The sequence below is a fragment of the Lissotriton helveticus genome, chromosome 5_1 (genome assembly GCF_964261635.1).
Source record: "Lissotriton helveticus chromosome 5_1, aLisHel1.1, whole genome shotgun sequence".
Taxonomy (NCBI): Eukaryota; Metazoa; Chordata; class Amphibia; order Caudata; family Salamandridae; genus Lissotriton; species Lissotriton helveticus.
Genome location: NC_136065.1, coordinates 497,748,543 through 497,773,635, shown reverse-complemented (window position 1 = coordinate 497,773,635; position 25,093 = coordinate 497,748,543). Strand labels below are relative to the sequence as shown.

The following is a 25,093-nucleotide window of genomic DNA, read 5'->3' as shown; positions in this document are numbered from 1 at the left end:
CGAGACCCGGACCTCCAGACCCCTCTGACCTCTACCCACATCCACAGCACAGCTGGGACCCGTGGGTGCGACGAGCAACGTGGAGACGGCCATCTTGAAGAAACCTGCACAGCGCTTCCAGCACGACCACCGAGGGACCCTCGGGTGAGTGCATCGGGGACTGAGAAGCCCCACACCGACACAGCACCTGCATCAAAGACCAGCCCCCCAGCCTCCACGAGATCTGCGTGGGGCCCTTTTGCCTGGTTGCTGCATTTCCTGTTGTCTGGTCACTTGCCGGCTGGCTCGTGACCTCTGAGACGACGACCCGAATATTTCGACACTGCTAGTCTGGTCCCCCAGACTGGCCCTTGCTTCCTTGTGAAAGAGAAGCACCCTGGACCCTCCTGGTCCGCACCAGACGCCATCTTTGTCCCACCGCGTGGCTTGCACTGGCCAAGGCCTGTTGACTAGATCGACGATCCAACACCGCCATCAGCAGCAGACTACGTGGGACAGCTCGTGCCTCCAGCCTGGTCGTGAAGAACAGCTCCTGGTCCGCGCAGCTACAGAGAGAAGCGACCCTTCCTTCACCTGAACGCGGCGACAGCATCTGGTTCCCTCCTGGTTCCAGCACCGTCACTGGCTAGTGACCGAGACTCTGTCCCCTTCCCTTTCAGGACTTCTCCTTCCTAGTTCCATCCTTGGAACCACCGGACTCCTCCATCTGGCTGCCTGCCAGCAACTCTTTGTTTCAGGCATCACCGGGATCAACGCAGCGAACCCGACACCACTTCAGCCCTATGCACCCGCAGCCTGTGGGTTAGGTAACTAAAGCTTCTAGGTGCTGAAGTCAGTGTTCACTATCCTAGTGTTCAGGTCCACTGTTGTTTTCCCTCCATCCAGCCGGGTTCGTCCGGAATCCGTAACTTTGTAAACTGTAGTATCCATAGACGTTGGTACGCATCCCGTGTGAGAGTTTCCACTCTGCACGTGAGTCCCGTGGGCCTCCTGCTCCGTACTTACCTAGTTCGTAGCGTAGTCCCAGCGATCCTCCATCCTCTGGATCTCCTTACAGTATTTTCCTTCCTCGCATTCCATTGTTCTTAGTATATGGTTTGTCGTGCCCCTAAGGCACACGTGTAAATTTTGTGCAAACTCGTATTTCTTTCCTAGTATTGTCATGTGCTTAGCCCTCTGATCTCATAAAGAGTTCAGAGGTGTTGTTATTAATAAATATATTGTTTATTTTCATAACAACCTGTGTGGTGTCCTTTCATCTGGTATTCAAGGGGTTATATTGTGGTAAAACAGCTGGCTTCACATGCCAAAAGAGTTTAGCCTAAGACTGCTTTGTCCATGCTACCATTAGGATAGCTGGTCTACAAGGTTGACTTACAACCAATCACCATAAGGGTTGTTTGGACTGATACAAGGTGGTCACTAGAACTAGTGAACATCATATATCAGGCCAACTTCTCACAGGGAGAGCCTTGGTTAGATCTATTCGCCACAGAAGAGAACGCGCAATGTCATCAGTTCTGCGATTTGGAATTTCCAAGGCGGCACTCGCTCGGACACGCTTTTCGTCGCGAGTGGAGCTGCGGTCCATTGTACGCCTTTCCGCCTATACCACTTCTGCCCAGAGTGCTGAAGAAGATCAGGCGCGACCGGGCCCAGGTTATCCTTGTGGCTCCGGACTGGGCACGAAGATATTGGTATCCAGAGCTACTCAGCACGTCTGTCGATCCTCCGATTCGTCTGCCTCTTCAGGAGGACCTTCTGTCTCAGCAGCAGGGGACGATCCTCCACCCGAACCTGTCCAGTCTCCACCTACAAGCTTGGAGATTGAGCGGCGACAGTTGAGGCCATTTGACTTGCCTCCGGAAGTCTGTAATGTCATTCTGGCAGCCAGGCGTCCCTCCACAAAGTCGGTATACGCCTGCAGGTGGAACAGATTTGTGGCCTGGTGCACAGCAAAGGCTGTGGATCCACTCTCTGCCCCCCTTTCTGAGGTTCTCCTCTTCCTTCTTTCTCTTGCCCAGCAGGGCTCTGCTCTGGGCACTATCACGGGCTACCTTTCTGCCCTTTCGGCCTTCTTAAGGCTACCTGATCAGCCATCTTTCTTCAAGTCCCCAATTGTAAATAGGTTTTTGAAGGGCATCACACTCATGTTTTCTCCTGTTCCTTTCGTGATGCCCCAGTGGGACTTGAACCTTGTACTTACTTACCTGATGTGTGCTCCCTTTGAGCCACTTCATAACTGTCCTCTCAGTCTTCTTACTTTGAAGACTGCTTTCCTGGTTGCCATCACCTCTGCCAGGAGAGTGAGTGAGCTCCAGGCTCTTTCTTCCACACCTCCTTTCCTCTCTGTTCATCCGGACAAGGTTGTGTTGCGGACAAGACCTTCTTTCCTGCCCAAGGTTGTCATGGCCTTCCACATCGGGCAGTCCATTACTTTGCCCACCTTCTTCCTGCCTCCACATCCCTCGAAAGTGGAAGAGAGGCTCCACCGTCTGGACCCAAAACATGCGCTCTCTTACTATCTGGATCGCACACGCCAGTTCCGGGTGGATGACCAACTCTTTGTTGGTTACGTGGGCGCTAAGAAGGGAAAGGCGGTGCACAAGCGGACCATCTCTCGGTGGATCATCTTGTGTATCCAGGCATGTTACTCCTTGGCTAAGAAGGAGCCCCCTGTTGGATTAAGGGCTCATTCCACTCGGGCCACGGCGACTACCACTGCCCTGGGCCGAGGAGTGCCCTTGCAGGACATTTGCCAGGCAGCTACGTGGGCCTCGCTGCACACATTTGCAAGACACTATTGCCTGGACAGTCAAGTCCGGAGGGATGGCCTCTTTGACGGTTCAGTCCTCCAGGACTTTCTGGTGTGATTATTGGTTCGCAGACCTACCACCGGGGTTGGTATTGCTGGGGTATCTATTCTAAGGTAAGGAATCTATCACTAACGTGTCTCTTTCAGATGCACAAGTTACTACTTGTGTAACAATATATCTGTAAGAGACATTAGTTAGTGATAGATTCTTTACCGCCTCACCCATCCCCTCCGTTCTGCGAACTGATTTCTAGGGTTAAGGACATCCCTTTCAGGGCCCTAGTTTCTTGGCACCAGTGGTCAGTTTCTTGCATGGCTCTGCGTTCCTGGCGCGGAAAGTCGTGTACAGAACTGACGTCAGTGCACATGGGTGGCGCCTAAGTAGTCTCTGTGACGTCATCTCGGCACTTATGACGCCAGCGACGGAGGCAGAGCTGCATGACGCCACCTATTGACGTGCAGAGGTACTACTAGCGAAAACTTTTCGGATCCAGTCTGACGCCTGGGAATATTTTAAGGTAAGGAGTCTAACTAATGGCTCTTACAGATACATTGTTACACAAGTAGTAACTTGTGCATTAAGTACATCTGCTTGGAAGGATTGTGGCCATTTCATAAACTTTATTTAGAATTTGTTAATGTGTGGCAATCTCTTCATGAGTTTGAAGAATAGGGGTTAGGGATGAGAGAGAAAGTAAATGTAACCTTCAATATTACCTCTGGTGCTCCTAAGCAGCTAATTCAGAGTGAGTGGTAATCCCTGATTCAAGTGATTCAAGTGATACATAAATTATGTATACCTGTGAACTTTCCAGTCGGCAAATGGCTGTAAAATACGGAATTACCAAGCAAATCAGGTTGTAGTAACTATGGTACATGTTGTAATTTAGACACTGGGGTGGGGTTAAAGGTCACGTGTTTTCAAAGGTTTACAGGTGGGGAAGTGAACGCGTAGTTAAAACCAGTAGCACGGGGTGATTCAGATTAGACTGACCCTGAAGCAGGAGTGAGGCAGTTTCGCTGTTAAAGAGATGCAGAAAGTTAAATACAGGTAGGAAGAAGGGAGTAAAATGGTTATTGGAAAGTAGGATAAAAATGAGGGGTCAGAGCTTTGCCATTTATGCAGGTCTCACACGAGGGTGACACATTTTTTCTTTGAGTAGTGATCGTAACAAATGGGGTTTAGTTAAGGGGGCACAGGCTTGTTTTAATTAAGGGTGCATTATTTATGTTAGTGATATCGTTTTTGTTTTATTTTTTCATGATATTTATTGTTTCATGACATGTAGTTGATGCATATTTTTAAACTACCATAGATACCCCTGGCGAAGGTCCAGGAGAACCGAAATGCATTGGGTGGGTTTTATCGTGATGGAGGAATCTAGTTTCAGTACAAGTCTATGAATAGGCCCGAATGGGCAATTCTGGAGCATTGAAAAACGCATGAAATAATGGAACTATGTATCTTTGACGTGATGACAAAGGATTGTTATACAATGGGAATAAAATAGATGAACTGCAAAGCACTATTGATTACGTGGATTACTTGAACACAAATGTGAATAAGGCTGTGCAACTCTTTTTGACACGCAAACCGCTTGTCATACTTCCAAGTTGACATGTTGTAATTTCCCATTTTTTACTGCATTCTTAGTGTTCCTTTATTATTCCCAGTACTCATGCATCCAGGAATGGTCAATTCCTGTGGTATCCAATTCCAGATAAGAGAATACTAGAGCAGTGTTCCTGGCCCAATTTGAAAGAGGTCTTCAGCCTGCTCATCTTCATAAAACCCACCTGTCATAAGTACTGCTTCACTTTTCATATACTTATGTTGTCTGCTTAACCATGGACAAAAGTTGTTAAAGTAATGAGGCTGAGTAGATGACTGTGTGTTTGTTTGGTGCTTTGCAGCGCTTCTTTTTCACAGCTTCTGTAAAAATTCTAGTACTGTGAAGTTCCAGTGAAGGAAGGGGACTAAGGAACATCTACCATTGTTTTTACGGCGATTAACTTGTGGGATTTCATAGTATTCAAATTGCTTTTATTTATAGTTATGCACAGATGACGGCACATGTTATAAAAACGCATTCACACATTCAAATCTTGCAGGTGTAGCATATTGTTAAGATTTATACCCATTCTGTTTGCCTATTGTTCTTCATATAAATAAGCATGATATTTTGGTATTCTTGTTGTTTTTGTAACATTCTACTTTTGCTGTTTGGACCAGGTACTGAATTTGTTGTAGTTGAAGATATGTCTTGCTTTGATACCAATGCTATTATTCTGAAAGGGACTACTGTTCTAACCTACAAACCTAAACTGACTGATCGTCCATTCTCTGGAATTCTCTCTGGCATTGAGGTAAGAAGAAAAATTGTTTGAACATGTTAACAGTGAAGTGATCCATTGTTTCATATTGAATTCAGTTGTTTCTTTTCTTTAAAGCTATACAAGTTGGGGATTTAAGGTATTATAAGTAATGGAATTGTTAGGGGGCGTGTCTTGGCCGCCGAAGAAAATGGATGCGTGAGCTCTGAGCTCCGTGACGGCCTTCCCCGATTATCCTGCTATTCCTTATCCTGATGACCCTACCGACCTGGGCCTGACCACATCCCCACCTGCGGACAGTGAGGCCTGCTCGGGGGCGGAACGATCGACCCAACGGTGGTGTGGAGCCGCGCCGCCCCCGAGCTCTCGCGGACGGCGCCGGCCATCTTTGCGGCCTGTGCCCCCTGCTTCATCCCCGGCATCGATTTCGCAGAGGGCCGACCTGCGGTGGGGGCTGGCCGGCCGCCGGCTGCTGCGGGAGTCGGGGCCGCGGATTTGCGGCCGATCGGCAGCGGCGGTGGATGGGCCATCTCGAAGTGGACCAGCAGCAGGACCTGATTCGAAGTGCCCGCAGGTGAGAGGGCTGGAGGTCTCCTGTAGCTGCGGGGCCTGCTGGACGCGAGATCGGGGTTGTCCCGATCCTGCAGCGCCTCACTGACAGAACCTTGCTGGCGCTGAATAACTGTTCTGCGGAGGCGGGAGGCCTGACGGGCCAGTACTGTGGGCCCCTGAAGCGGCCAATTCCTGAGGTGCCTTACTGGCTGCTGCTGGCGTGGGGGGCCGAGGCTCGGTCGGGGGGTCTAAGACTATAGCGAGACCGGAGCCCGGGGGGGCGGCTCTCTCCTGGCGTGTGTAACGACGACCTCCCCATGGCCGAGACCGGGGCCATCCGCCACTGATACCACCGCACCACGGAGGACGAGCTGACCGCCACATACCGGGTGCCCTGCCCGTAGACCCGGAGGGGCGGCCAGACCTTGGGGCCTACTCGCGGCATCTGTCCTGGGCTGCAGGGCACCCTTGCCCAGTGCTGGAAGTGGGGTGCTGACCTTGGGGACCCACGACGCCGCCACGAGCGCGATACGGGGAGAGTCCCTTGGGATTGCAGGCTTGTGTGCTGGCCCCCCCAGCGCGGTGTGATTTACCGGTGGAACTGAGTGAGGGGACACCTGCTGTCGGGGAGCGCTGAGACCGGCTGCCGCCATGGGGAAGCGCCTGAAACCTCCTCTGGACGCAGCGGGGGTTGCGGCGAGCAGTCAGGACTCCACAGTGGCCAATGGATCGACGACGGGCCTACTGCAGGACCAACTGGAGCAGATCTTGAAGGCCATCGCCGACACCAGAGAGGCCCTGCACAACGACATCGGTCAGGTATCCACGAGTTTGGGGCTCCTGCGGGCGGACCACGGCAAACTAGCAGACCGGGTCAAGCAGGCCGAAATTCGGATGGACGCACTGGAACCCACGGTCAAGGCATCTGAGGCTTCTTTGGGGGAGCTGCAACACCGGGTGCACCTGCTGGAACAGAGAGCGGAGGACGCGGAGGGACGCAACCGCCGCAATAACGTACGCGTGGTTGGCCCGCCTGAAAAAATTGAAGGGTCGGACATGTTGGGCTATTTGGAGACCTGGCTGCACGACGTGGTGGTCCCGGAGGGCCTGACGCCGTTCTACACTCTGGAACGCGCCCACCGGGTGCCGGCCCGGCCCCCGGCTGAGGGTCGGCCTCCTCGGCCGGTGGTGGCGCGCTTGCTGCACTACAGGGACCGAGATCTTATTCTGCGAAAGGCGCGGGCACTGGGGCCCTATAAGGTGGACAATGCCCAAGTTTCCATCTACCCGGACTATTCTCTGGAGGTTCAGAGGCAGCGCTCAACCTTCCTGGCAGTCAAGAGGGTACTTCGGGAGGTGGGTATCCGCTACTCTCTCTTGTTCCCAGCCCGCCTGCGGATCATGATGGAAGGTAAATCCTCCTTCTACAATTCTCCTGACGAGGTGTGGGACTGGCTGGAATTATACAGGACCGGCGCGGATGCTCATCTGACAACTGGGGAGCCGCGGAGGGCCGCACCGAGACCTAAGCGGAACAGGAGACCACGAAGACGGCCACCGAATGCTCGGACTCCCTCCGTCTCACAAACTGAGCTGGAACGCAAAGAGGCCCTCTGAGCGGTCTCTACCATCTCCAAGACAGTGGGATCGACGTCGGCGATGGAGTCGGGCTCCCGTGGGGGCTCTGAGGAGGTGGCATCGGAGGAGTCGGGCGGCGGCGGCCCCGGGCCTCCCCATGTCACACCTGGGACTGCAGATGACTTACTGGACGAATGATCCTACTGCTCCCCCCGCAGTGGTATTGTATATGTTGCTGTACTCCTGATCTGTGTTTGGGGTGGAGACTTGCAACCGGGGCGGGCAGGGTACTGTTGCTCGGCGGCTGCCTTGCACACTTAGTGGATCCTGCCATTGGTGGGGTGGGGATGTGGGACACCTGGGTCACACTGGGGCGGGCCGGTCGGGAGGCGTATGTAGCTCGCGGTCTGTTGGAAATAGCGACAGGCCCCCCCCTATCTCACACCTATTGTGAGACTCTGGTAGTTACCAGAGACAGTTTCTTTTGGGATTTTGGCTTTTGGATGGGTTTCTACAGTTTGGGGCCTATTCTGGGGATGGGTGGGGTATGGGACTGTTGGGTGATCTTAGGGTTCTGGTTTTGGGGTGTTGTCAGTGTGCCCAGGGTTTTTTCTTTCCTCAGAACTGTACTTACTATTGTGAATGGGGACCTTACCTGAGCTGAAATGTGTGACCTGGAATGTGCGGGAATGAATTCCATGCTGAAACGTCACAAGGTGCATGCCTATCTTGTTCGTAGGGGGATCCAGGTAGCCTTCCTGCAGGAAACCCACATTGACCAGACAGAGGGGCGGGCTCTGCAGCGCAGGTGGCGGGGACAGCTGTTTTACACTGTATACTCGGCCTTTGCAAGGGGAGTTTTGATTTGGGTACGGGGGGGGGGTTCCCTTCCAACCCTTGGTGACTGTGGTCGATGCTGAGGGGAGGTTTGTGGCTGTACAGGGCCGCCTAGATGGAAGGGACGTGACGCTCTGCAGCGTCTACGCCCCGAATGTGGAACAGCCTGCCCTTCTTGCGCGATTATCCGGGAAACTGGCGACAGTCCTGGCTAATACGGTCCTACTAGGGGGGGATTTTAACTCTGTGTTGGATGTGGAATTAGATAGATCTCACCCACCACTGGCGCAGGCGGCAGCTCACAGGCTAGCGAAGAGTAGGGGAGAGTGGCAAAGTAGCTGGGGCCTGGTCGATGCATGGTGCACCCAACACCCTAGGGAGAGGGATTTTTCCTTTTATTCCCCCCCACACGCTCTGCATGTTCGCCTTGACAGCATTCTCTGCTCGCCGGACGCTCAGTGCTTGGTCCGCCACAGCGAATACCTGGCTAAAACGATATCCGATCATAACCCTTGCTTGGTAGTGGTCCAATGGACGCGGCAACGCCAAGCTATCCCGACATGGCGGTTGAACCCATTGGCGCTGGAGGATGCGGCGTTTAAGGCTGAAGTACGCACTGGGGTGGAAAGTTATTTCGATACCAACGAGGGCACAGCATCGAGTAGGGCGCTGGAATAGGACGCCTTTAAGGCGGTGGTTCGGGGTGTCTGTATTTCGGCTACCGCGGGGGTCCGTAAGACCCTCCTGCAGGATGTCGCGCTAAGCGAGGATCGCTTACGCGAGGAGGAACGTCGTAGTCACGCAACTCCTGAGGCTCTCGGAGCAGTTTCGACTGCGCGGGAGGAAGTGGCGTCAGCGATGGAGAAACTACGCTGCTTTGACTATAAGGAGTTTCTAGTTAGAGCTCATGCTGAACGTGACAAGGTGTGCTCGCTACTGGCCTGGCTGGCCAATCCTGGGTCCCGAGGCACTCCGATTGTAGCTTTGGCCACCCCGGAGGGACACATGGTTTACACTCAATCGGAGATCAACAATCAATTCTTGACATATTATGCACACCTCTATAGGAGCGAGATGGCGAGTGCGCCTGTGGAGCTTGATGACTTCCTGGTAGCGGCACGGCTTCCCCGGCTCGATCCGGACCACGTGGACCACTTGGGCGGGGATATCTCCGCCGGTGAGATCCGCGTGGGCATTAAACACATGGCTCGCCGCAAAACCCCCGGCACGGATGGGCTGCCGATTGAATTTTACGCAGCCTACGCAGATGTACTGATACCACGATTGCAGGCGGTTTATCGGGAGGCCTGGGACGCCGGGGCCTTGCCAGCGACTACTCGCGAGGCTTTGGTGGTACCCTTACTGAAGCGTGGTGGTGATGCTGGCTCCCGCTCGGCCTACCGCCCACTATCCATGCTCACAACGGACTACAAGATCCTGAGCAAGGTTCTCGCGACGCGGCTCCTGGCGCACATGCGCGCCTTGGTGCACCCTGATCAGGCGGGCTTTATTCCCCAGCTCACCACCGCCACCTGCGTGCGTCGGCTGCTTCGGGTCATGGGGGGCAATGTTGCCGGCCTCTCGGGGGCTGCTGTCCTTTCGATCGACATCGAGAAAGCATTTGACAGTGTTGAGTGGCCATACCTGCTCCGGGTACTGGGGGCCTTTGGACTGGGCGACCGATTTGTGAAGTGGACTGCCTTGCTTTATGCCGCGGCCACTGCCCGGGTCAAGACGGGTGCCACCATCTCTGCCCCATACAGGGTTGGTAGGGGGACTCGGCAGGGATGCTCCTTGTCCCCTCTACTGTTCGCACTCGCCATGGAACCTCTGGCCGCTCACGCCCGTATGGGCCGAGCGTATGCAGGCCTACAACTGAGAGGCGATGCCCACTACATCTCCCTCTATGCAGACGACTGTTTGCTGTTTTTAGCAGACGCTGACGATTCCCTGCGTGGGGCCGAGCGCTTGCTCTCAGATTTTGTCCCCCTTTCAGGATTGAGAGTCAACTGGGTGAAATCTTGCCTCTTCCCACTGACACCGGGTACGGATGACTCCCAACCGGAGGGCGAGCTGCGATGGGAATACCATTGCCTCCCTTATCTAGGTACGCACGTCTATCATTCATCTTTGGCCCTCCTGGAGGGTAACTTCGACAGAGCGATCCGGAATCTGCGTAGCTCTATGGGTTTCTGGCGGATACTGCCGCTGTCGCTCGCGGGCCGAGTGGCATTACTGAAAATGGTGGCGCTTCCCCGTTTGTTATATCTGTTTCGCACGCTGCCGATCTGGATCCCGGCGTCGGTTTTTAATAGGCTCCGCTCCTTAATCTCCGGGTTCATCTGGGGATCGGGTAGACGGCGCGTTGCGCTGGCCACGTTGACGCGCCCCAGGGCAGATGGGGGACTTGCGATCCCGGATTTTGAGTGGTATTACCTGGCGGCGAAGCTGCAGTGGCTTACCCAGGCAGTGGCTTTAGAATTCCGGGGTCCGGAGGGGGTAGAGGGCAGACTATTTCCACGACATGTTATCTCCTTTATAATCCTGGGTCAGAAACTGGACCTCTCCCAGCTCACGCTGGAGGAACGTACGCTTCGTAGCTGTTGGCTTCGTTGCCATAGGCGCTCCGGCACCGCTCGCCCATATGCCCCTGAGATCCCGCTAGGGATGTGCACGGCCTTTCCACACGGCGGCGACTGGACCGCGCTGGCGGCCTGGGAGGAGCTCGGATTGCACATGCTCGGTGACCTTTACAAAGATGGATCGCTGCTCACATTCCAGGAGCTGCGAGAAACTTACGACCTCCCTAGAGGTGACTACCTGCTGCACGCCTCGCTGGTGGCCTGCATTCGGAGACACTGGAAGGGAGGGCTCACCGAGCCACCGACGTCAGAGTGCTGTCAATACGTGGTCATGGCAGCTGGAACTTACAAGGCCGTCACCTGTCTTTACCGGAGGTTGTCGACTGAAGCCCTGCAGCCCATGGATGGGCTGAAAGCCAAGTGGGAAGGTGATATTGGGCGACCGATCCCCGAATCGATGTGGCCGCAGCTAATGCGGCGGGCGTGGAAGGGCACTAGGAATGCCAGGTTCCAGTTGATCCAGTTTTTTACCCTACACCGAGCGTACCTAATGCCGATTAAGATCTCGCAATATTTTGAGGGTGCTTCTTCGCTCTGTCCTAGATGCGGGACGGCGGAAGCGGACTTCGCTCACATGTTTTGGTCCTGTGGTGAGCTAACTGTTTACTGGTAGGCGGTGATGGCCTGCCTGAATGCTGTCACGGACCGGCAGATAGACGCAGATATGGGCGCTTGCTTACTGTTATGGTTCCCTCACACCCCCCGTACTCGAGTTACCAGTACATTTTACGATCTGGGCTTGATACTGGCCAAACGAGAGATCACCATGCACTGGAAATCTAGCCAGGGACCCAGCTACTTGCGTTGGAGAACCACTCTGGTGCGATGGGCGAAGGCGGAGAGCGCGTTGCGGCTGCAACAGGCCAGGCGCCTAGACAATGATAAGGCCCTAGAGGTAGCTAGAGCGTGGGAGGCCCTGGTGATTGCGCTTCAGTTGCCTGAGAGCGAACCGAGTGAAGATGAGGGGGCAGCGACACCGTAGGAATATTATCTCTAGGGATACCCCACTTCCACTGAGGCACACCATGACAACCAGTAAGGCAGGGGTTCTGAGGGATCGGACCCCCCATTGATACGCACTACTTACCTTTTACTACTGTTCCTATTAGGGAGGTGACTCACTGTTGGTTCACAGCTGCTTGAGAGAGGTCAATGGCACACTGACAAGGGGGGTGGGACGCAGGGAGGGACGGTTGGGGGGATTGTTCTATATAATAGGCATCATGTCAGGAATGCATTATTATCCTAGAATGTTGGTTATTGCTGCATTGTTTTACCCACTGTACCGAACTAATTTCATACCTGACTGGCAATAAAAATTGTTATTACAAAAAAAAAAGTAACGGAATTGTTAGAATAAAGTACCATTGTAAGACAAGTGTGATAAACAACGCAATGAAGTGAAAAGAATGGAATATATAGATGAACATAGCTAAACGTATCGCACCATCCATACTAATCTATAGTGTGTCATCCTTTCTCCAGATATGTCTGTAGTAGCAATGTAGATAGGCATATGTTTACAATTGGAAATATTTGTGCACTTCTGTGGCACCAAAATGTTCCATTCCCAAATAGCTGAGGTCCAGCAATGCCTATCGGACAGGTTTTCCCAGCAGCATTTTAAGACGTAATTTCAAACGAGTGATGTGCACTTCCTGAAAACATGGCAGATATATCAACAATGGAAATATGACTTCTTAACAGCTGTTTAAGAAAACCCACCATCAACCCAAAAAGTATCAGTTTTTCTGATTTAGATAGAGAATCCATTTTGCTAATAGTTTTTGTTGCTTCATACAGTTTTACAAATTTGAAGTAGTTCTTATTTGATTTAAAATTATAGAAGTCGTAAACAGCACAACTTTTTCATAAGAGAAAAATAATACAAAAGAGGAAAATGAGAATTAAATTCCATAGTTCGAAATAACTCTAAATATTCAAATAAATGTATGTTGTTTTCTCGCTTTATTCAAATTTCCAATGTACCATCTTATCCATATTATTCTTACAATTAAAACATGGTGCAATGTAAGTTGCCCTTGGTGTAGCTAGCCTGTGGCTGAATGCAACTTTCTTCCTTCCCCTCTGTGCAGTCATGCTTTTAAGTAAGTACCGGACTGAGTTTGGGATTCACCTACTAAGATTAACAGACAGTCTTTAAATACTACCAAAAAGAGGAAGTCTATTTCTACTGCCTACAAAGTAATCAGATGTGTTTTACTGGTCCCTTGCATCTGTTTAACCCCATTAGAAACTTAAACTAGCCTCAGATCAGCTTTTAACATTGTTTTAACCCATCTCCTGCAGGATCAATGTCTCAAAGTGACATTAAGCTGCATCATGCACAACTTGCTCTTTTTGAACAGCGTAACAGCTATAGTAAATGTTTCTAATCTGTAAAGTGTATGTGCTTCAATGTTGACCTTTTTTCCACTGAAACAAAGTGGTGAACATTACACATCTGTCATTTAAGCCAAAGATGTTGACTAAGGTTCATGTAAGCAAGGACATTAGTCTCCAGCTTTTTTTCTGCACTCTTGCGTTCCTTCTGCTTAGCAATTGTTACCTCATCTTGTTATCTGTGTGGATTAATGCATCCTAAAGTCATCATGGAGTTGCGAGGCATACCTTTCCTTTGGCTCTACTATTGGCAAGTCTGAGACCTCTTGAAGTTCCTTTCCTGAGTGACATTGCAGGAGGCAAAGCACACACGTACCATCCTCTTCTTCCCCAAAGGAGAAAAAAAAGCAGGTACGGTCCAAGGAAAAATCCAAAGAAATGTTGTATTCTTCATCTGTAAATGTTGCTTGGATTCAGCCTGTTCAGCAGAAAGGTTTTCTTCATGCTGTGGCCTCTGAAGCACAGTTTAAGGCTTGTTGGAAAGCCCTGTTATCACTATTTGCCCAGAACCCCACTTGGGCAGCTACTCGGATTGTCATGGATTCTCCAGTACCAAGTATGGCCTCATCCCTTGATGTTGTCCTGGCAAAGTTTTCATTGCTGGTTTGATGTAAAGGTGGACCATTGCTTCCTGTCCTCCTTTCTGTTCATGTCAGGCTGACACCATCAGTGGCCATTGGAGCACAGACATCAGATCCTTTACTCACTCTGATGTTGGTTCTGATGTCCCTGACACACTCATAAGAGGTCAGCTGAGTTATTGAAAGAGGCTGAGATTCTGCAGTTTCGGAGAACAATGAAGGCACAATCTCTTGCACTGTATTGTGATGTATTTTCATCTGCAGGATGGTACCGGGCAAGATGAAGATGACAGTGAAGGCAAGATATTTCTGTTAACTCTTGTAGACCAATATTAGTCTCCTTACTGCTCTCCAAACTACTGGTGGCTTAAACACTAAACCAAAATCCAAATTCCCTATAATTTAGGGGCCTATCTTGACTGATAAAGCTCACTTCTCAACTGTCTTGTGAAGAGTCCCAGGCTACTTTTATAGAGATCTTAGCATGCAATCATGCCTCAGAACCTATTCTACCTTTCCAGTGAGGCTTTTGCCAAGTGTGTCTTGGAAGCATGGGGAAAGCCACAACCATCTTCAGGAGTGTCACGATCTGCATGTAGGAAACCTTCCCTGTCCCCCTAAGATATACCACTCCAATCTTATCACCTCTCTCCAGAACCCTGGTTGTGCATGATTCATCAGCCCAGGTGCAAAGAATACCTTCCTCAATGCCACCTCAGTATGAGAGTCCAAGAGACTGAATGTTTTTTTTAAAATTTTTACATTGTTTTATTGGCATTTTGAAAAGCAACATCAATAAGGCGAGAGGCTCAGGAAAGGGTAGGTAGGGGGAGAGGAGGGATGTCAAAGTATAGACAAGACACAATAGTGTATAAAGGTTGTTGATGCAAAGAGGAGCAAGCAAAAAACACCACTTGAGAGGATGTCCAAATCAGTCAGGCAAGCTACCCATGTACGTCTCAGGACTCATAGATCTTGCTGGCGAGGGCATTTGGATTAAGGGCCATATGTATTAAATATCGCATTTGTCTCGGACACAGGGGAAACACTAACAGACCCACTAGACATAGCCAATGCGTTCAAGGCCTACTATGAGAAGTTATACACTACTGGGGGAGGGGACATCGAAGATGACATTGAGGACTACCTGGGGCATATTGAGATCCCGATCCTACAGAATGGGGATATGGAGTTCCTTATGCACCTAATAGAACAAGATGAAATTACTGACGCTCTAGCGAGCATGAGGTCTGGAGCCGCCCCGGGAGCGGATGGTTTAACGGCGACCTTCTACAAAGCGTTTCAGGAACAGCTGCTTCCCCATTTGTCCACTCTCTTTGATGATATCTGTGCTGAGGGCAGCATGCCGGAGTCCATGAGGGAGGCTCTGATTGTCACGATACCCAAGCCGGGTAAACCCAGGGAGGCCTGTAGCTCTTATAGACCCCTATCCTTGCTGAATGTGGATGCCAAGCTGTTTGCCAAGGTTCTGGCCACTCGGCTGGCACTCCTGGCACCTAGATTAGTAGCTCCGGAACAAGCGGGTTTCATTCCGAGCAGGAACCTCACGTATAATATCCGTACGGTGTTTGGCGCGATGCAGCACGTACGCCCTGACAGGAAGGCTTTAGCGGTTTTCCTCGACATGGACAAGGACTTCGATTCAGTGGAGTGGCCGTTCATGAGGGTGGTTCTGCAGCGTATGGGTCTCGGACTGCCCTTTCTACAGATGATAGGGGACCTGTACTACCGACCACGAGCTCGAATTCGAATTAACGACCTAGTCACGGACTCCTTTATGATCACGAGAGGTACAAGGAAGGGATGCCCACTCTCGCCCCTCCTCTATGCGCTAGTAGCAGAACCTTTGGCGTGCGCATTGAGGGAATACCACGGCAATGAGGGCGTATGTTTCCCGTCTTACAAGATAGTGGTGTCAATGTACGCGGACGATACCTTACTATATGTTCGCGACCCTGATAACAACCTGACCTCGGTTCTGAGGGAATTTGTGAGGTTTGGCGCATTGTCGGGACTCCTAGTAAATTGGTAGAAGTCACTGGCGTTTCCCTTGACCACTATCACACAGCCCATTGACATGGAATATCTGCTCACGTGGACCACGGAACCAATCAGATATCTGGGAGTTCATCTACACACGGACCCAGAGACCATATTCAGAGCGAATTACGGCACTGCCTTCAGTAGACTGGGGGATGATGTCACTGCCTGGTGCAGGCTCCCACTTTCACTTTTGGGGCGGATTGCCGTTATGAAAATGATTGTACTCCCCAGATTTTTGTTTTTATTTATGAACATCCCGATGGTTCTGCCTAAGATATTTTTCACACGGCTGCAGCAGGTGATGACGAAACTGGCATGGGCGGGTGGCCAACCGCGTGCAAGTTGGTCACTACTCACCCTAACGTACGAAATGGGGGGTCTCGGTGCGCCGGACCTAGAACTGTACTATCGAGTAGCGCAGGCCGCACATTTACACACATGGGTACACGGGGCCCGAGACATACCACACGTTAAAATGGAAACCCTATTTGCCAGCCCTCTTTCTATTCCACACACAATTTTTGAGTCACCAGACCGCAGGACAGGGAATCTGGACTCACTAGCAGCCACGAACCATGCCTGGCATAACCTCCTCCAGAGGCAGAATGGAGTACTGCTCTACTCCCCCATCGTGCCAATTGACTGGACAAGATGGCTGCCTCCACTACGTGAGAAGGGTGCGGTAGCCGAAATGCTGAAACTCAAATTGGCGACGGCTGGAGATTTGTTTCAGGACGGAGTGGCTAAGACTTGGGCACAGGTGACGTCTGACATCGAACCGCCGTCGCTCTTGACGCGTCTCCAGTACTTCAGGGTTCGACATGCTCTTGTGAACCTCCTAGGGGGCGACATGGCGGAATCACCAGAGGTAAAAGAACTAACTCATATTGTAAGAACAAACTCTCCGAAGAAGCTGATTTCCCACCTTTACAACCTGTCACTATCACATAGGGAACACACGTACACAAAAGCAAGATTAGCATGGCAGATGGACTTGCAGACAGTATTGGATGACGACACTTGGACATATTGCTGCACTAACACCAAGAGCATTTCACTGAATGGTCGACACAGACTGGTGCACTTTAAATTCCTGAATAGGATATACTATACGCCGGCTAGGCTTTTTAGATACGGACTCTGAGCCACGGCGGACTGCGAAAGGTGTCATGCACCTGATGCTGACTTTTTACACCTAGCGTGGCTGAGCCCGGGAATTAGTGATTTCTGGTCCAAACTTTTTGAAGAAATTAGTGTTGTTACTGAAGTGGTCATCCAGCCGGACCCTTTGATAGTGTTATTGGGATACACTAAGAGACTGCCGAGGGCAATCCGCAGACTAGCCAGCATGGGGTTTTTAATTGCGCGCAGAGTGGTGGCATGCTGTTGGATGCGGGGACCCAAGCCGACACCTCAGAGATGGGCACATGACATGTTGTACTGCTGTACACAATCTGAAAGCTATAGTGAACTCCTTCCCCCTACCAGTAAACCCAAGAACTTCTGGGGGCTATACCACACTTACCTAGCAGCGCGGGAAGGTAGCGCGCCAGAGGCGGAGTCACAGGATGGTTTATGCTGATCGCTAGTCTGCCAAAACTGGATGATTGAGTGCGATTTTAATTCTGGTGCTGGAAGCTTTGAATGTGGTCAATGGAGTTAACTGGAACTTCCATGAAGATGTTACATTGCATACATTCGTGCTTGAAGCGCTGCCTGCCCTACGTGTAGTGGGTTGTTGGCACAACGGCTGTGTACTCATTGAAACGGTGTGGACAGGTGTCTGACGCGATGGGAATTTAGTGATAATTTGAAGGAGGGGGGAGGGGCATGTTGGAGAATCTGTAACTTGTAACTGAAATTCTAATAAATAAATAAATAAAAAAAATAAAAAAATATCGCATTTGTGATTTCCAAATTGCGAGTCCATAGAATTTGCTATTTTGGAATTATAAAATCGTATGTATGTTACCCCCAATCAGCGATTCCTACTGGTTGCATTTGCAATTGGCAATTAGCAAAATAAGAAATCGCTAAAATTCTAGTTCGGAACACGAAATCGCAGAATAGGAAGCAAACCTTTCTGGATGCAAAATGATGATGTCAGACCAGGAAGTTTATAAATATAGAGTGGTCCACAACCCAGAAGCCTAGGGTTGTGCTGGAAGTAATTCGAGCTTCTGCATCACTACTGCCAGTGTATCAATCAGTTCCTGGAGAACACCATGTCTACAGAAGATGGAAACAAGGACTCGGTGAGCAGGAAGAAGAAGGTACAATTCTCAGAAAAGAAGCTGGAGCTCCTAACAGAAGAATGTTTATCCAGTATTGGGGTATCTTTCATAGATTCACATGCCTGAATCATTTCCCGTCGTCGAGGCGGGAGTCCCACGGTAAAAATATATACAATAGCAGTGCCTAAAAATTTCTTGTAGTAGGCTGGAAAAGCCTAAAGGCCTAACTAGGCCTTAAAACTTAGCAGCCTATCTACATCATTATGTAAAAAGACCTGAAATAGTAGCCTCAGCGAATCAGCTGTCCTCACCCTCTAGAACCTTCCCAGCCCAGGCAGTTCTCCTCAGATTTTCACCGCACTTCGTGTGTAAGGGAGTCTCCCTGAGTGCCTACTCAGTTTTTTGGCTTTTTTGGCTTTTTTCCTCAGAAAAATGTCTGAAAAGAAGGCTCTTTTCAAGGCTTGTGGCACCTGCTTTAAGAAGAGGGTCCATGTGGATGACCAGCACTCTGACTGCATTTATTGTCTGCACCCTTCACATGTTGTGAAGGACTGTAGAATTTGCCGTACCTTCCCTTCAAAAACTATCAGGGATAGGGAGGCAAGGGTTCTTTTGTGGTTGAAATCTTCTTCCACTGATGATGAGGACAAGGCCTCTACCTCCAGCAAGAGAGCCAGATCCAGGGACAGCTCTTCTCCTGAGAGAAAGAAGAAACTTAAATCCTCTCAGAGAGCCTCAGAACCCTCAAAGAGTGCATCTTCTCCTCGGACGACAACTCTGAGTACAGCCCAGGCTAAAACTGTTTCTCTGGTGTCCGCTCATACTACTACTTTGACTTCTACTTCTACAACTACTTCTACGGTCACCATTTCAGCTATTACCTCACCTCTGATGTCTATAACAATTTTGTCATCATCTGTGAAGTCTTCGACGTCGAAAACCAAGTTACCAACTGTCCCGTCGTCGACGGAGACGTCGACGACGGGACAGTTGGTAACTTGGTTTTCCCCGTCTACCAAAACTTCCGGTCCGTCGAAGACACCAACGACGCTATCGTCGGCGAAGGACGCGGCGACCAAGAAACCATCGACGGCCTCGTCGACGAAGGACCCGTCGGCAAAGACACCATCGACGGCCTCGTCGACGAAGGACCCGTCGACAAAGACACCATCGACGGCCTCGTCGACGAAGGACCCGTCGACGAAGACACCATCGACGGCCTCGTTGACGAAGGACCCGTCGACGAAGACACCATCGACGGCCTCGTCGACGAAGGGTTCGTCGACGAAGACACCATTGACGACCCCGTCGACGGCGAAATCATTAGTACCGTCAACGGACAAGCCATCGACGGTTCTATCGACGGAGAATCCGATTACAATGGCTTCATCGTCATCGACGACGGCAGTGGCATCTGCTCATCTGTTGCCCACTTCTGCCCCTACAAAAGTCCAGTATACACATTTTCAAATGAAAACGTATCAGCGAGATTATTCCCACATTTCTCCGCTCTTACCATCACATATTTTGGAGACATATATGGAAGAAAATTCAGATGACGGTGAGGAGGATGAGGGTCCTTTTGGGGTTGCCCGTCACCCGTCTCAATTAAATATCAAATATCAGGAGGACGATGAGGATGATGACCATGGTCATTATGAACATGAGGATTTCTCGACGCCATATCAATCACCCCATGCCAGACCTCAACAATCGGAGAACACTACTCAATTGCCATCTACTTTAATTCAGGATTTACAAGCAATGTTGGCCGACTATCGCCAGAGATTTCCTCAAACTCCGGTTGCACCTGTAATGCCGGCTACCCCAGTTAACTTGCCAAGGCCTCCGTCACCGCGGACATCATTGTCTCCCAGACAAGATACTGGTCCTTCACCTCAAAATGACACAAATACTTCTTCTCATGATGACGATGATGACAGGGAAGAGGACGAATTGCCAGATAATACACCTATAGATCCATGGGAGGATTACGTCATTCCTATGCCTTCACCGCCTGCACCCCGCCCTTCAGATTCTCCACCTGAGGATATCGGCGGCTTTCATAATATTATGCAACGTGTGCAGCTAATAGATTTGAATTGACCGTCACAGTGGAGCAGTCTGACTGCTTTTTGCATGACTTTAAAGAGGGATATCGCAAAGTTACCAGGGCAATCCCCATTATTGAATATATATGGAAGGAAGGGCTCAACATCATGAAAACGCCTGCTTCCATTCCTGCAGTCCTTCCACGAATAGAGAAAAAGTATCGAGCACCATCGGATACTCCATCTTGTTTAATAGGTCACCCTCGACCAGACTCTGTCATATCCCAGGCTGCACAGCAGAAGTCCAAGAATCCTTCTGTACCCATTTCCACACCACCTGACAAGGAAGGCAGGAGACTGGATGCCATTGGAAAGAAGTTCTCTGCAAATGCAGCAGCCTCCATTAAAGCTGCTAATTCGTTAGCTATCCTGGCCCGTTACGATAGGCAGATGTAGTCCGATCTGTCTGAATACCTTGAGTTGATCCCTGAGGATCAGCAACAAGAGGTGCGCATGATCGTACTAGAGGGAGAAAGGGCAGCTTCGGAAATCATTGATTGCGCCCTTGATATTTCTAACACCAACTTCAGACAATTGGCAGGAGCAGCTGTACTTAGGCGTCAAGGTTGGCTCCGGGCTACCACCTTCAGGCCTGAGGTCCAAACAAAAATCTTGGACATGGCGTATGATGGAGATTCACTTTTTGGTAAACACATCGATGACGCTTTGCTGGCAATAAAGACAGATACAGAAACAGCTAAATCCCTTGGTACCCTACAATACAAGAGGGGATCCTTTAGAGGAGCAAGAGGCCGTGGTTACTCCTCCAGGGGGAACTATTCCAACCAGCAAAATCGCCAATACCAATCTCAGTACAAACAACCGTACTATCAAAGCTCTTACAGACAGCCTGCCTCTGGATCTTTCTCTCGTCAGGGAGGGAAACGACGCTCAAACAATCAAGGGCGTGATTCCAACAAGCCCAATGAGCTTTGCCGGACGTCGGCCATTCATTCTCCCCTTCCTGTGGGCGCCAAAATTTCCGCCTTTTACCAACAATGGCGGAAAATAACTTCGGATCAGTGGGTCCTGGATCTTGTCATGAACGGACACACTCTGGAGTTTTTACAGAAGCCACCAACAACGCCGCCCAGGGGTCCCCCTCCCCCTCGTCTTCACTTACTCTTCAAAGAAGCCTTAAAGATGCTACACAAGAATGTGATAGAACGAGTTCCTCCTTCTCAGAAAGGGAAAGGATTTTATTCTCGCTTCTTCCTTGTAGAGAAAACTTCAGAAGAGTGGCGTCCAATACTAGATCTGCGCAAACTCAACAAATATCTAAAGAAACAGAGTTTTCGCATGGTAACGTTGACGGACATTCTGAATTGTCTCAACAAAGGGGACTTTATGGCTTCTCTGGATCTGCAAGACGCCTACTTCCACATCCCTATTCACCCAAAACACCGCAAATACCTAAGGTTTCAAGTGGCTGGCGTCCACTTCCAGTTCAAAGTACTTCCATTTGGCCTCAAATCGGCCCCCAGGATCTTCACCAAATGTTTAGCCCCAGTGGCAGCAATGTTGAGGTCCCAGGGAATACAAGTCTTCCCATACCTCGACGATTGGCTGTTAAAAGGCCCATCGAGACACTCCACAATGGAGGCGGTCAGGAGTTCCCTCTCCCTCTTTTCGAATCTGAGTCTGACTCTCAATTCGAACAAATCTCAGCTTCAACCTCGTCAGGAGTTGACCTTTCTGGGAGCGGTCTTGAACACATGCCAGTGCAAGGCGTTCTTGACTCAGGAGCGGCAGAACAAACTGTTGAAACTAGCAAAGCAAATATTTGCAAGAAGGTCACTTTCAGTTCGGACATTTGCTTCCCTTCTAGGGATGTGCTCCTCTGCAATCAGCCTCATCCCTATGGCGAGACTCAGAATGAGACCATTACAGGAGGAGTTACTTCGTCAGTGGAGGCAAGTCGACGGATCGTTCGACGACCGCATCAAAGTAACTACCAAAATGAAGCAAGCCCTTCTTTGGTGGTCGAAGGCGCCCAATTTGTCACCAGGCCTCACCTTTCTACAAGACATTCCAGAGTTCACCCTGACTACGGACGCTTCCATGGAAGGTTGGGGAGGTCACCTTCAGGACCTTCAGATCCAGGGGCGATGGCCTCGTCGGTACCGACGGAAACACATCAACAGCCTAGAGCTGAGAGTCATTTTTCTGTCCCTGCAAGCCTTCCTTCCCAGGATTGCAAATTCGTCCGTGCTGGTGCGTACGGACAATACCACCAGCATGTACTATATCAACAAACAGGGGGGAACAAAATCTCTCACCCTGTCGCTAGAGGCTCAGAAGATGTGGAAATGGGCCATACGCCACGGCATATCCCTCAGAGCGGAACATGTGCAAGGCGTCCAGAACTCTCTAGCCGACAACCTCAGCAGAGCTTTCACGGGCTGTCACGAATGGGAGCTCGAACAACATCAAGTAGAAAGGATCTTTCAAACTTGGGGAACACCACCGCTGGATTTGTTCGCCACGCAGCAGAACAGCAAATGCCTGTTTTATGCCAGCAGGTTTCCTCAACAGGGGTCATGGGGAAATGCCCTTTTGATGAGATGGTCCGGAATATTTGCGTACACTTATCCTCCGATTCCGCTCATTCCGAAGGTACTGCAGAAGATGAAGAGGGAACATTGCACTCTCATCCTCATTGCTCCCCGTTGGCCAAGACAGTTTTGGTTTCAGGAACTCCTTCTGCTCTCTCAGCAGCCTCCGCTTCGTCTCAAACCGACAGTGTCAATGTTAACAAGGGAGGAAGGCCAGGTCCAACATCCGGATCCTCAATCACTGCACTTGCACGCTTGGCTCCTGACTTCCTAGAGTTCAAGGATTTTAACATCTCCTCAGACTGCAGGGCGATCTTATCACAGGCCCGTGCGCAAAGTACCATCAAGACATATCGTTTTAAGTGGAAACGATTCTGCTCATGGTGTGGAGAAAATAATATTCATCCACTTCAAGCTCCTCCTGAAGACATCCTTCCATATCTGCTGTCTTTAGCTAGGGCTGGACTTGTTTTTTCGTCCATTAAGGTGCATCTAGCGGCGATATCCAGGTTCAGGAAGAGTTCCAACAAACCATCCTTATGCTCATCATCTTTGATCAAACAATTCCTTAGGGGGCTATTCCGAGCTTTTCCACCAGTTCGTCCTCCTCCCCCTGAGTGGCATCTTAATATTGTTCTGTCTCAACTTCTAAAAAGGCCTTTTGAACCTATTCACAAAGCGGAGCTAAAGTTTTTAACTTGGAAAGTGGCTATCTTACTGGCGCTCACTTCAGCTCGCAGAGTCAGTGAGATACAGGCCTTCACTATTGCACAGCCTTTCTTACAATTCTCTAAAGACTTTGTCACACTTAGAACTAACCCAAGATTCATTCCAAAAGTACCAACTCAATTCCACATCAATCAACCGGTCAAACTCAAAACTTTTTTCCCGGATCCTAAAACTTCAGCGGAGAAGGTTTTGCATTCTCTGGATGTGAAACGGCGCCTGAAGTTTTATCTTCAAAAAACAAAGGACATCCGCAAATCCAATCAACTTTTTGTTGCTTATGGTCAAGCCACCTTGGGTCAAGCTGTAACGAAAGCAACTATAGCTAGATGGTTGTCTTCTACGATTATCTTCTGTCATGATAAAGCCAACAAACCTTTAACAAGAAAGGTCAAAGCGCATTCCACCAGAACAATGTCAGCGTCAACGGCCCTTTTCGCTGGAGTGACGCTGGAGAACATTTGCCGAGCTGCTACGTGGAAAAGTGTGCACACTTTTACCAAACATTACTGTCTGCAGTCGGCAGTTCATGATGATACAGCAGTTGGAGAAGCGGTACTGCAGCATCTTCTACACTGAGGTTAGACTTTTTACGGTCTTTTATTCTTCATTTGACTGTTTTAAGCATATCTTTTCATTATGATGTTTTCGCATTTTCAAATGCGATCATATATCTAATGTACTTATGAAGGTTTTGGTGCATATGTTATGTTAACAAGTTTGTGCTCTATTACCTTCCTGGTTGTGTGGGGATGTTTATGGTTTATTTTGTCTCCCACCTTCCTCTAACGACAGACATGATGTCACTGCTTGCTATTCTGATTCAGGCATGTGAATCTATGAAAGATACCCCAATACTGGATAAGAAAACCAGTTACTTACCGGTAACTACGGTTATCCAGTGTTGGTATCTTTCATAGATTCACATGCACCCACCCTCCTCCCCGGCACGGCAGTTCTGTTTTATGGATACTACTTCTCACTTGTGCTGGGAAAATCTGAGGAGAACTGCCTGGGCTGGGAAGGTTCTACAGGGTGAGGACAGCTGATTGGCTGAGGCTACTATTTCAGGTCTTTTTACATAATGATATAGATAGGCTGCTAAGTTTTGAGGCCTAGTTAGGCCTTTAGACTTTTCCAGCCTACTACAAGAAATTTTTAGGCACTGCTATTGTATATATTTTTACCGTGGGACTCCCGCCTCGACGACGGGGAATGATTCAGGCATGTGAATCTATGAAAGATACCAATACTGGATAACCGTAGTTACAGGTAAGTAACTGGTTTTCATCTCCCATATGGACCAACTGTTGGGGAAGGCCTCCATCACTGTACCAGAAATCTAAAAAGCAAAGATGTGGAGCAGCATCTTGGAGAAGGAGAACTCCCTAAGAGTCACCCTGAAGACCATCCCCCATATAGACAAACGCTGGTACAACCTGAGTTCTCACACAAAGGAGAAGGTGGCCAGTAAACGATGTTGTCTCTCCCTGAATAAAAGGTGATCTCTCTGTTATGCACCAAGCATTACCCTCATGTGTGATGTCTCATTATTAGATGTTTGAATTACTCTTACCTCAGAAATAGTTGTTGGTGATCTCTGTGCATTGTGCTTGTCCCCCTGCTGCGCGTGTACCCTCCTGCTGCTCCTGTAGTGGTGG

At 49.9% G+C, this 25,093-nt stretch overlaps 1 protein-coding gene across 2 annotated transcripts in view; it reads left to right on the top strand.

The window, feature by feature from the left end:
* The window catches only part of VPS13D (vacuolar protein sorting 13 homolog D), a 2,979,414-nt gene that overhangs the window by 881,124 nt on the left and 2,073,197 nt on the right, over positions 1-25,093 (top strand). For both annotated transcript variants that reach the window (XM_078642819.1, XM_078642818.1), the window contains exon 32: positions 5,049-5,182. In XM_078642819.1, the coding sequence (XP_078498945.1) occupies positions 5,049-5,182 (134 nt within the window). The remainder of the gene's footprint in view (positions 1-5,048; positions 5,183-25,093) is intronic.